General features: G+C 49.6%; 1 protein-coding gene across 2 annotated transcripts in view; it reads right to left on the bottom strand.

Annotated features, from left to right (window-relative positions):
* The window catches only part of FBXO28 (F-box protein 28), a 30,057-nt gene extending 24,100 nt beyond the window's left edge, over positions 1-5,957 (bottom strand). Inside the window, exon 1 of one of the 2 annotated variants that reach the window (XM_030303202.1) lies at positions 5,691-5,957. In XM_030303202.1, coding sequence (XP_030159062.1) covers positions 5,691-5,957 — 267 coding nt within the window. Of the gene's footprint in view, positions 1-4,610; positions 5,327-5,690 lie in introns of those variants that run through there. The other variant, XM_030303201.2, reaches the window with a different exon arrangement.
* Positions 5,958-12,351: the final 6,394 nt, after the last annotated feature.

Raw genomic sequence — 12,351 nt, 5'->3', positions numbered from 1 at the left:
TGAAATAAATAATCTGTGTGTAGATTTAGAGAGGGAGAGAATGATCAGACAACTGAAAGAGATAAAGCAAATGTGGCAAAAAGTTAATGATGGGTAACAAATCACTTAAAAATTGTGCTTCCATGGTATGGACTATCTAATATACAATACCATATAAAGAGACACAGAGTTAATTATGTACTAGAATCACAACTTTTACATTTTTTGGGTATCCCCCGTAGATGTTCACTTGGAAAGAAAATATAAATTTACTATTAGACTGAGCAAAACAATTAGGAAGAAAAGCCTGTTCCCAGGATTTCTATAATGCCTCCTAAAAGCCAAAGAGAAAAGCTTTTCTGGGGCGCCTGGGTGGCTCAGTCAGTTCAGCAATCAATTGTTGATTTTGGCTCAGGTCATGACCTCGAGGTTTGTGGGATCGAGCCCCGCGTCGGGTTCTGTGCTGACAGCGCAGAGCCTGCTTGGGATTCTGTCTCTCCCTCCCTCTCTGCCCTTCTGCCGCTCACTCTGTCTTGCTCTGTCTCTTGTTCTCCTGCAGACAGCTACTCACTGACTATACACTAGCTTCATATCATCTTATCAATGTTTGTTATCATTAAGAGTATTTTTCTGGGCGCCTGGGGGGCTCAGCGGGTTAAGTGTCCGGCTTTTGCTCAGGTCATGATCTCACAGTTCGTGGGTTCGAGCCCCGCATCGGGCTCTGTGCGGACAGCTCGGAGCCTGGAGCCTGCTTCGGATTCTGCGTCTCCCTCCCTCTCTGCCCTCCCCTGCTTACGCACTCTCTCTCTTTAAAAAATAAATAAACGTTAAAAAAAAAAAAAGACAATTTTTCACTCAAGCTTCTTAAAATGCTCCTAAATTAAAACATTTTCTCATCTTGTCTGTTGGAGGTAAATACAAAGCGGCTCACGTTTCAGCTCTGCTATAATTTGTACAGAAAATACATTCCCCTCACAACAACACTTATGTTGTGTTCGTCACACAGGGCAGCGAAGTGCTTTTTAGAACGATTCAGGGGCGCCTGCATGGCTCAGCTGGTTAAGCGTCTGGCTCTTGGTTTTGGCCCAGGTCATGATCTCACGGTCTGTGAGGCCGAGCCCCGCATTGGGCCCTTTGCTGACAGTGCAGAGCCTGCTTGGGATTCTCTCCCTCCCTCTCTCTCAAAGTAAGTAAAAAACTTAAAAAAGAGAGAGAGAGAGAGAGAAAACCATTTCATTTATTCAACAAATACTGAATACCGATACAGAATCACAGACTATGAAGGATCCCTGATGAAAGGGTATAAGGAGCCTAAATTCAGTGCCCGACCGGCCCTTCCGGAGACAATTCCAACACAACACGCAAGAGCAGCGGTGTTGTAGGGGGAACTCCGAGGAACAGGAGGGGGTCAAGTTCAGGCAAGAATCCCAGAGGCTTTCCCGAGGTGCTAACAGGACGGTGTACCCCGAAGACAGGCAGGAGCGGCTGCGGACAGAAGAGGTGTGCTTGCGGACCGGGGTATCTGGGAAACCCAACAGCTCGACGATGCTGGTTTCAATCAACCTTCGTGCAAGACGCTGGAAGGAGGTGCCCGGGAGAAACCTCTTGCAAAGGTGATCTTTTGCTCCTAGTCTCAAATGTCAAGAGATTGGATCGTACGCACAGGCCATCCTTTGAAGCTAGCACCTTCTCCCACCCCGCGAGAACCCGCACACCCTGCATGCGGGGCGCGCAGGTGCCTCTGGCCCCAGTCAGGAAATGATGACACGAAGGGGTGCGGGTTGTTTCCTGATGTCTTCACCTGCCCCCGCCCCCCCAAAAGTTGTCCACACTGGAGCTTCTCAAAACAGCTTCTTAAATCTGGCTGGTCTGTGACATGAAAAAGGGCAAAGGGAGGGGAAGTCTGACCATTGCCGTAGGTCATATGACACGCCACACAATCCTCTTGCTGCTCTGATTAGTCACCCTGCTCCAAGCACTTCGTCACACTGTATGTCATTTTTGTTTCCGCCAGGAACGTTCTTTCACTGTTACTAACTGGACAAAAACTCATCTTGAGGAAGCCTCTCCTGAATAACCTCAACATTCTTGTATTTATCATCTTTGCACTTGTTATCTGCCGCCTTGTAAGTATGCTCCTTCTGTTTTCATGATCCTGCGAGCAGGCTTACTGACTGAAACCCTCTTTCAGACTAGAATCTTCAGGAATAATGAATTGTCCCCCACATGTTATAATCATGTACCTGTACTTAAGTACCTGGTAATAAAAATAACCTAATGATGAAATGGGGAGGGGGGGAGCCACAAATCAGCAATACAAAGAATATATTCTCTGTAACACCGCAACAAAGAGCAGTGGTTCTCCAAGTGTGCTCTAGGGACCCCTGGGATCACCAAGATCCTTTTCAGAGTCTGTGAGGACAAACTATTTTCCTAATACCAAGATGTAACTTGCCGCTTTTACTCTCGTTCTTTTATAACATATGGTGGACTTTTCCAGAGGCAACAGGACACGTGATAACATTTTTTTGACAGCTGATGAAGTATGTACTGTCTATTCCTGTGTTCCTGTGTCTTCTAGAATTTTCTAAGGTAAGCTCTTAGGTTCTCAATAACTTTTAAGAGTGTAAAGCTGTCCCGGAATTAAAAAAAAAAAAAAAATGTTACAGAACAACAGAGATGAGGAAAACAGCTTGGCTATTAAAAAATAAAGAATAACCGTTTCTCATTTTCCTTTGTATTTGTACCAATCAACCTTCTCTGTGACTACACTTTTCTAGCATATTTGAACACAAGCTGGAAAAGGAACTATAAACGGGGAACAGATTTAAGTAGCTAGAGTGTCTAAGGCAATACCTTGAGATAAAGTATGTCTGCATTTGGTTACCTACCGAAAAATGTCCTTCTAGATAACGAGCAAGCCTTCTGAATTTAACCTTTAGTCATACTTATGACCTGAACCGCTAATAGGATTCCATTAAATTTACAAGAGCTACGCTCAAACCACACAGGAAAAAACTCCTAGGATCTCGCTAAAACATCTTTGAAAATGCCTGCCACATTCATGATTCAGTGAGTGAGAACACCGTGCTCACCAGTCGGAGCTCTGCGCTCAAGCCTGGCTTAGACATGCTCCCTAACAGGGCAGGAACTCACTTCTTAACCTTTGCTACTCGTTTCAAAAACTCTCAAACTTGTCAAGGGGGCCTAGGTGACCGTCTAAAGCTGCATCAGCACAAATCTGTCTGATCTACTGGAAAAACAACTCAAAGTACAAGTTTTGTCATTTCAAAAGTTCTATTTGGCCAAATAATTTTAAGTATGTTGGAAGAGTTAAATATTTAAAGAACTATTTCTGTGTAACCAGGATTTCCAGGCTCTGGGCATATTTTTGGAGTAACAGTCAATGGCAGGGAAGCCCCAACAATTCAACAGGCTATTTGCACAATCCCTTGGAAGTAGCCAGACTGCGGAGTCAAATTTAAATTATTCGTGGCCACAGGAAGCAAAGACTACACCAACCAAAGTGCACAGAGAATTCGAGAATGTTATTTTAGCAATTTCAACCTTTTGAGAGCGAATCTTTTGTGCCTGTTCCCTAATTTAGGTGCTAACAGTTACAGCTGAGGTCCTAGTAAGGCAAGTAACCTGGGAAGGAAGAAAAACCCCAAATATCCCAACATCAACCGCTGGGTAGTTGACATTTAGCTTTACGGAAGCTAATTCTGTTCTTAATTAATATCGCTCTCTTCAAAGCATATCCAGCCTTAATTCCATGAAACAAACAAACAAACAAACAAACAAACCCCACACACTTAGAAATGAAAGAAGCTAAGAAACTGATGCTCCAGATAACAGCACCCACACTGAAGTTCCTGGAGTTTCTGGCAAACAGTTCTTTAGGTACAAACGGCCACTTGGCTAGAAAGGGCACGTCAGGCACCCCCTGCACCCGACACACAGCTTCTAGACTGCCAATTTCATAAAGACCACAACTAAATTAATGCTGACATCTAGTGGCAAGAAAGAACATCTTTCTTTTATAATGCTACCTGAATTGTGCCTTAGGACACCAAACCAATGACTCTGAAACCAAAGACATTTCCAAATCCCCACAAAAGATTATCCACTTAATCTAAGAATCATCTACTGATCTTAAGTAAACAAAGGAATTTCCTCATTACTAAACCAGAGGGAAAAAGCACCCCTCTTTGAGACATAAAATTGGCTGCAGAACCTTTTGGGGTGGGGGTGGGGGGTGATGGTGGGGCAGGGGATGGTAAGGGACTCCCTATGAAAAATCCTTGTTTGAGACCACAAATGGTATCCTTAAAAGCTTGGGACAGGTGACTGCTTAAGAATGCAGCTCAGTATTTCACTGGAAAGATGTCATTTATCAATAAACTGGGATGCATTTTAACTCTGTCCCGTAAGAAGCTAGTCCCCTCCCCTTTAAAAATGCTTTTAATTTCTAAAAAAGTGAACGACTGAGAAAGGAACCCAGTGTCCTCCACACCTACAGAAGTGTGACCGCGCCAAGCTCTACAGAGCCATTGTCTGGCTCAGAGGCTCGACCCGCAGACACAAGACAGGACGGCAGGAAGCCTGATCGGACACCATGCTTTACCAACCCGAGGGAATGCTGGAGATTCCACAGGGACTTCCAGGGTGCCATGCTCTGGGAACTCGGGGACAACCAGTTTTGAAACAGCACTTTCCAGCGGAAGAATTCTCCGCCCTGCAGCCCGGGTTGGCGAGAAAGAACACCGGCCGTCGGTCTGAATCAAAATTCGTCCACTTTCCTTTGAGAAGTCTGGTCTCCCTCCCACAGCGCGGTCATGGCCAAGCGGGAGCTGCAGGTGTGAACGCGGCCGGTCGACGGGAAGCTGCCGCGCACAGCGCATCCAGAAGTCCGTCTTTGTCCTCTCAGAAGCCACCCCGAGCCCGGATTTCGCTTCGACACAGAACCGGTCTGCAGTCCCTTCAAAATGTCCACCTCCTTCAACCTCCTTCCCACTTGGAGACCCACCGACAGGAAGCACAACCTCTCCCTCAACTGAGCCGTTCGTCAAGCCCTCGGCCGAAGCTCGGCGCGCGGAAGGGTCCTGACGGCACAGATCGCGGAACCTCCGCGGCTCCGCGGCTCCGGGGGGGAGGGGGCACGGCGTCCCCCAGAGCCGGCGGCCGGGGGCCCGGGGTCACTAGTTAGGAAACGGCCGGGAGACCCGGCGCGGCCCGGGGGTGGGGAGGGTCGGGGCGAGGCCCAGCCGGGCTTCGTCACCGGCCAGCCGGAGGAGGGGGGTGCCGGGTCGCGTTCCCGCCCCTCCGGGCGCCCACCGGGGTGGGGGAGGCCTGACCAGCAGGGAAACCTAGGGGGCGGAGGGGGGCACAGTGCGTGACCCCCACGGACGAGCCGAACCTGGCGCGGCCCGGCCGGGGGGCTGGAAGGTGGGGCACAAAAGGCGGCGACCGGAGCCGCGAGGTCGGCGCTCGGGCGCGGCGGCGGCGGGACGCCCAACTCCCGCCCCGCTTCCCGGGCCCCGCCGTCCCGACCCCGCGGCAGGAAGGGGGGGCGACCCCGCTGACCGGCGCCCGGACTCCGCGTCCCGGAGCCGGCTGCGCCTCCCTCCCCGGGGACGCGCTCGCCTCTCCGCCCCCTCCCCAGACCGCGGCCGGCGGAGGGGGCGGCGGGGGTCCCGCGGGGGCCTCACCAGGCGGAGCTGGCTAATTTCGTCGTAGGACATAAAGCTGAGGATGTTCTCGATGGCTACGATGGGCAGCGCCACCAGCGTGTTGTTCTGAGGCAGCTGGTCGGGAGCCAGCGGCGGGGCCGGGGGCGCCTGGGAGCCCGGCTGCGGGGCCGGGGCCGGGGGCGGGGGCGGCAGGCGCTGGGCAGAGCCGGCGGCCGCACAGGGGCCGCCGTCGCCGTGGCCGCCGCCTCCTTCCTCGGCCATCCGCTCCTCCGACGCCGCCGCCATCTTGGGGGTTTGATGCCTTCCCCCCACTGCAAGGGGCCCAGGGGCGCTTCCGGTGCGTCACTTCCGCCTGGGCGCGGGGCGGGGCGGGGCGCCGGAGGGGCGGAGCCTGCGCGGGGACGCGCGGAGGGAGCCGCGGAGGTCGCGGCTGAGGTCGCAGGTCTTCGCGGCGGGGAGGCGGGGTCGGGCCGTGTCCGCCCCGGGAAGGCGACCCGAAGCCGCCCAGGGCCGGAGCGCGAGGGAGCCCGGCCGGTTGAAGTGCTGTCCGCCGGAGCGCGTTTCTTGGCGCGCCCCCTGACGCGGGACGGTGGCCACAGTGTCGCCTGAGTGCAGGTGGGACGCGGCTCAGAGTCGTGGTTTCCGCGGACCCAGGAGTGATTCGTTTAGGCAGGTAACAGGAGCGAGGTACTGATTGCAACAAGCAAGTGGAAGAACCTTGACGACATCAAGCTAAATGACCGAAACCAGGTCCAAGGGACAACACTCTTCTGGAAGTCCGCAGCCTAGGCCGTGGCGCGGAGGGGGCGGGGAAGGGGGAAGCGGGAGGGGATGCAGGAGAGGGAGCTGCTTCCTGCTGTGGGGCTGGGGTGCTGCTGGGTGATGTGGGGGGGCGCGGGGCCGTCCTGCTGGGTGATGGGGGGGCGGGTTGCGGGGCCGGGGTGCTGCTGGGTGACGGCGGGTGCGGGGCCGTCCTGTTGGGTGATGGGGGCTGTGGGGCCGGGGTACTGCTGGGTGATGGGGGGTGCGGGGCCGGGGTGCTGTTGGGTGATGGCGGGGTGCGGGGCCGGGGTGCTGCTGGGTGATGGGGGGGTGCGGGGCCAAGGTGCTGCTGGGTGATGGCGGGTACGGGGCCGTCCTGCTGGGTGATGGGGGGTGTGGGGCCGGGATGCTGCTAGGTGATGGCGGGTGCAGGGCCGGCCTGTTGGGTGACTGGGGGTGCGGGGCCGGGTTACTGCTGGGTGATGAAGGGTGCGGGGCCGGGGTGCTGCTGGGTGATGGCGGGGTGCAAGGCCGGGGTGCTGCTGGGTGATGGTGGGGTGCGGGGCCGTCCTGCTGGGTAATGGGCTGGGGGAGATGTGTGCAGGGCTGGGGGGGGATGCGGGGGAGGGAGCTGCTTCCTGCTGCGGCCAGGGTCCTGCTGGGGTGAGGAAGAAGGAGCGGGGGACGGAGGAGCGGGGACTTGGGGGGCAGAGGGGAGGAAGATGCGTCCTGTGGGGCCGGGGATGAAGGCGCTTCAGAGTCTGAGATAGAGGAGGCACAACCTTGTGAGTACCCTGAAATGTTAAAGTGATTTTTAGAATATATGAATTATATCTCAATTAAAAACTTGATTTAGGGGGCCTTGAGTGGCTCAATCCGTTAAGCCTCTGACTCAGGTCATGGTCTCAGGGTGGTGGGATGGAGCCCTGGGTTGGCGGAGGCTGCTTGGGACTCACTCTCTTGCTCTCTGTCTCTGAAAATAAATAAATAAACATTTTAAGTTGATTTAGGTGGGAATCATCAAAAAAATACTAAGCTGAGAAAGTAAAGGTGTGATGTGGAATCTAATATTTAGGTAGTCTCAAAATAATTGCCCACAAGTTACATGTTCATCGCAAAGATAAAAAGAAGTTTACAACAGAGAAATTTGGTGGCCACTACCGTATCCAAATCATCAGTATTAATATCAGGAGTTACGGGAGGAATGGACATCATGTACCTCCTGAGGATGTGACACAACATAACATTCCTGCAAAAAAGAAAAAAAAGGCATAACCTTTATTTGAGGTAGGCAAATCTGGATAATTGATCAGTGCTCTGTAAAAACAGTATTGTCATGAAAGACAAAGACTAAGGATTTGTGCCAGATTAAAAGGGACTAAGGAGAGAAAATAACTAAATTAACGGGTGATCCTGGATTAGGAAAAATAGCTCTAAAGAACATTATTGTGACAGTTGGCAAAATTTGAATATGGGCTATGTATTAAGATAATGTAATCATATTTCATTTTTTGATTTGGATAGTTGTGATCTCGTAAGAAAATGTTCTTCTTAGGAAATACACATTGCAGTTTTAGGGGTAGAGGGCCATATCTCAACTTGCTCTCAAATGGTTCAATAGATAGAGGAGATTAACAAAGCAAATACCATAAATGTTAACAAGTGGCGAATCTGGATGAAGAGTTTACAAGAGTTCCTTGTACCATCTTGCAATTATTTCAAAATAAAAAAAAATGTAAAGGTTGTGTGTGTGTGTGTGGAAATTAATAAAGGGAAACATGCCTAAAGCTGATTCTGGATGCAGAAGGGGAGGCTGGAAGGGGGAGCTGTACCGCTCAAGGTCAATCACAGGAAGAACTGTCAATTACAGACCCAACAGGAAAGCATCCTGAATTCCAGGCCCCATGGGGAAGATGTGTGGGCATCTCCTCCGAGAAGAGACACCCCCCCCGGCCCCCGCCACAGCTCAGCCACTGAGAAACCACCATCACCCTCAACCCCACTGCTTCTCCAGTGGACTTTGGTTCAAAACAACCCCTCCCAGGGGTGCCTGGGTGGCTCAGTCGGTTAAGCGTCCGACTCAGGTCATGATCTCGCGGTCCGTGGGTTCGAGCCCCGCGTCGGGCTCTGTGCTGACAGCTCGGAGCCTGGAGCCTGTTTCGGATTCTGTGGCTCCCTCTTTCTCTGACCCTCCCCTGTTCATGCTCTCTCTCTCTCTCAAAAATAAATAAATGTTAAAAAAAAATTTATAAAAAAACAACAACAACAACCCCTCCCAACTTCCTCCTTCTTGTCCATAAAATAACGTTCCTCTCCTCTCTGTTGGACCTGCCTATGGTTTTTTCCAAAGCGGGCCTGTCCCCAACCGCAATTCTCTGTTATTCCCAAATAACAACAGTCAGTTACTTTACTGGTAGTAACAATCAGTTACTTTCACTGGTAAAGTAAATGACTCCTATTTTTAAGGTTAGCACTTAATATTTCCATACTTTTGTATCCTCATCCTATAACAAAGATAAGGGTGCATAAATGACAAATTTTTGAAGCTTTCTGATCTTAGTTCTGGGTCTCAAAAGTCTCCAGTATGTTCTTTGTTTTGCAGCTCTGGTTTGGAATCTAACTATTGCGTAGTAGATGCGGAAACTGCAGGAAAAGCTAAGTGAGTAAACAGGCTTTGGAAAAGGGGGTCAACTAAAGCAAGGAGATTAACGGGAGGGGGTGGTGGTTGGCCTGGCCGACTTGGCCCACTTTCCCCATTGTGGGCACCTATCTTGTTGCAGATTGTGAAATCCTTTGTAGTTCTTTCTTTCTTTCTGCCCCACCCCGCCCCACCTCCAGGGCACGGTGGCATCAGTGAATGCTTTATGCCAAAATGTTTCTGATACATTTACAAATTTATGATGTTTGTTACATCTCCCCTAACAGATTATAATTTCACTTTGCCTGGCGTATTGCTCTCCATAGAACCAATTACAGATTGGTCTGAAATTTATTTTCTACCCTGTTTTAGTAAAATTTGATACTTTGTTAATATGTTGGCTTGGGGGGCACCTGGTTAAGCGTCTGACTTGGCTCGGGTCATGATCTCCCAGTTCATGGAATTGGCCCCGAGGCGGGCTCTGCACTGACAGCACAGGGTCTGCTTGGGATTGTCTCTCTCCGTCTCTCTCTGCCACTCCCCTGCTCGCTCGCGTGTGCTCTCTCTCTCTCTCTCAAAAATAAGTAGACATTGGGGCGCCTGGGTGGCTCAGTTGGTTAAGCGGCCGACTTCGGCTCAGGTCATGATCTCGCGGTTCAGGTCATGATCTCGTGGTCCGTGAGTTCGAGCCCCGCGTCGGGCTCTGTGCTGACAGCTCAGAGCCTGGAGCCTGTTTCGGATTCTGTGGCTCCCTCTCTCTGACCCTTCCCCGTTCATGCTCTGTCTCTCTCTGTCTCAAAAATAAATAAACGTTAAAAAAAAAAACATTTAAAGAAAAAAGAAAAAAAATAAGTAAACATTAAAAAAATAGATTGGATTGAAATTGGACCCCTATAAATAGAATTATGCTTTAAATACATTGGGGGAACTCTCATTATAAAGGAAACGCATAGAAAGTTCTTTAAAAAGTGAATTATCACTTCCTAATTTAATTTGTCTGTTTTTTAAATTCACTAGTTGCATGCAGTTTTGTTTTGCTTGAAAGGGGTGTGCGAAAAGCATTCTATTCCCTTTCCACCTGTGGCCAACTGGTTAACCTGGGGCAGGTGACCACAGATCAGCACAACAGAATAAAACTTTGCAAACAATCTAACACTTTCTGCCAGTAAGCTCATTCAAACTGTCCTCTGTTTATGTATATTGCATCTGGTGGCCTTATATTCCCTATACATTTTTTTTTTAAGTTAATTTATTTTTAGAGAGAGAGAGAGAGCGTGAACGGGGAAGGGGCAGAGAGAGACAGAGACAGAATCCCAAGCAGGCTTCACACAGTCCGCACGGAGTCCGACTCGGGGCTCAAACTCACGAACCCTGAGATCGTGAGCTGAGCGGAAACAGAGTCCAATGCTCGATAGACTGAGCCACCCACATTTTTTTTAATAGAGAAAATTTCAAAACATACGGTTTTTTTGTTTCAATTATTGAAATCAATGCTCGCTTTGAAGATCCTCTCCAATCAAAACAAATAACTTGTAACTAAAACAAATATTTGAACTTGTAGGAGTTAGGGGTTCTAAATGAGGTTTTATGCCAGCAAAGTACTGGAGGACCTTTGCAAGCCGGTGGTCTCAAGTATGAGGATGAGCAGATACAGCAAATGGGTGGAGTTTTGAATTCCTCAGATTAAAGATGGTCGAGTCAATTTACTGTAACGCAGACAGCGGGCGTTATCTTGGCCTCCCTTTTCCGTCTGCCTTCCTGGTCAGGGTGTGTTGGGTCCGGTGCAGTGGGTCTTGGTGACGGGCGAGCTAAGCGATGGCCCCTCCACGGGAAGAAGGGCTTTATATGTGAAAAAGAGGAAACTAAAACCAGATGTTGTTTTTCCTATGTTTGAGCAGGTTTATAATGTGGAGAAAGAAGGGTGAGCCCATAGACTAACTTGAAAGAGGTTTGAGTGTTTCTGTAGATTGTAATTAACTATTTTTTCTCCTTTTAAAAACGTTTTTTTAATGTTCATTCATTTTTTGAGAGTGACAGAGCGTGAGCGGGGGAGGGGCAAAGAGAGAGATGGGGAGACACGGAACCCGAAGCAGGCCCCAGGCTCCGATCTGTCAGCACAGAACCCGACGCGGGGCTCGAACTCACCAACCACGAGATCATGACCTGAGCCGAAGCCCGATGCTTACCGGACTGAGCCACCCAGGCGCCCCTCTCCTTTTTAATTATAGTAAAAAGTCACATAACACAATTTACCATCTTAACCATTTCTCTTTTTATAATTTTTTAAAGTATATTTATTTATTTTGAGAGAGACAGGGACAGCACGCGTGGGGGAGGGGCACAGAGAGAGAGGATCCCAAGCAGGCTCCCGCACGGTCAGCGCGGAGCTCGACTGAGCCACCCAGACACCCCTCGGATACACTATTTTAATTTTACTTTCCCACCAGCAGTGCACAAGTTTCCGGTATCTCTCCATCCTTGCCAACGCTTGTAATTTTCTGGACGGTAGCCATTTTAGTCAGCGTGAGGTAATACCTCCTTGTGGTTTTGATTTGCATTTCCTGAACTGTTTGTGTTGGTGAGCGTCTTTTCAGATGTTTATTGGCCATTTGTATATCATCTCCGGAACTTTGTCCAGTTTTTAATTGGTCTGTGTATTTCATGGTTGTTGTTGAGTTGTGTGACTTCTTTATATATTCTGGATCTTAGCCCCTCATCAGGTATGTGATTTGCGAATCTTTTCTCCCATTCTGTGGGTTACCTTGTCACCCTGTTGACTGTCCTTAGATGCACAGAAGTTTGACAGTTTGATGTTGTCCCATTTATCTAGTTTTCCTTTTGTTGCCTGTGCTCTTGGTGTCGTAGGCAAGAGATCATTGCCACATCCAATGTCATGAAGCTTTCCTCCATGATTTTCTCGAAGGAGTTATAGTTTTAGATCTTTCACTTAGGTTTTTGATCTGTTTTGAGTTAATGTTTGTAAGCAAAGCGAGGTGGGGGTCCAGCGTCGTTCTCGTGTTTGTGTTTGTCCGGTTTTCCCAGAACCATTTTGCTGAAGACCCTGCCCTCCGTCCAGTGGTTAGTCTTGGTGCCCTCGGCAGAGATCCTTTGACCATATATGTGAGGGTTAATTTCTGGGCTGTCTCTATTTCTTCGGTCTGTATGTCTGTCTTTACGTGAGGACCACACTCTGCAGTGTCATGGTTAGTATAGTTTTGTAATACATTTTGAAATCAAGAATTGCGAAGCCTCCAACTTTGTTCTTCTTTAAGTATCTTT

Source organism: Lynx canadensis, chromosome F1 (assembly GCF_007474595.2).
Source record: "Lynx canadensis isolate LIC74 chromosome F1, mLynCan4.pri.v2, whole genome shotgun sequence".
NCBI lineage: Eukaryota > Metazoa > Chordata > Mammalia > Carnivora > Felidae > Lynx > Lynx canadensis.
This window is presented reverse-complemented; position numbering and strand designations above follow the sequence as displayed.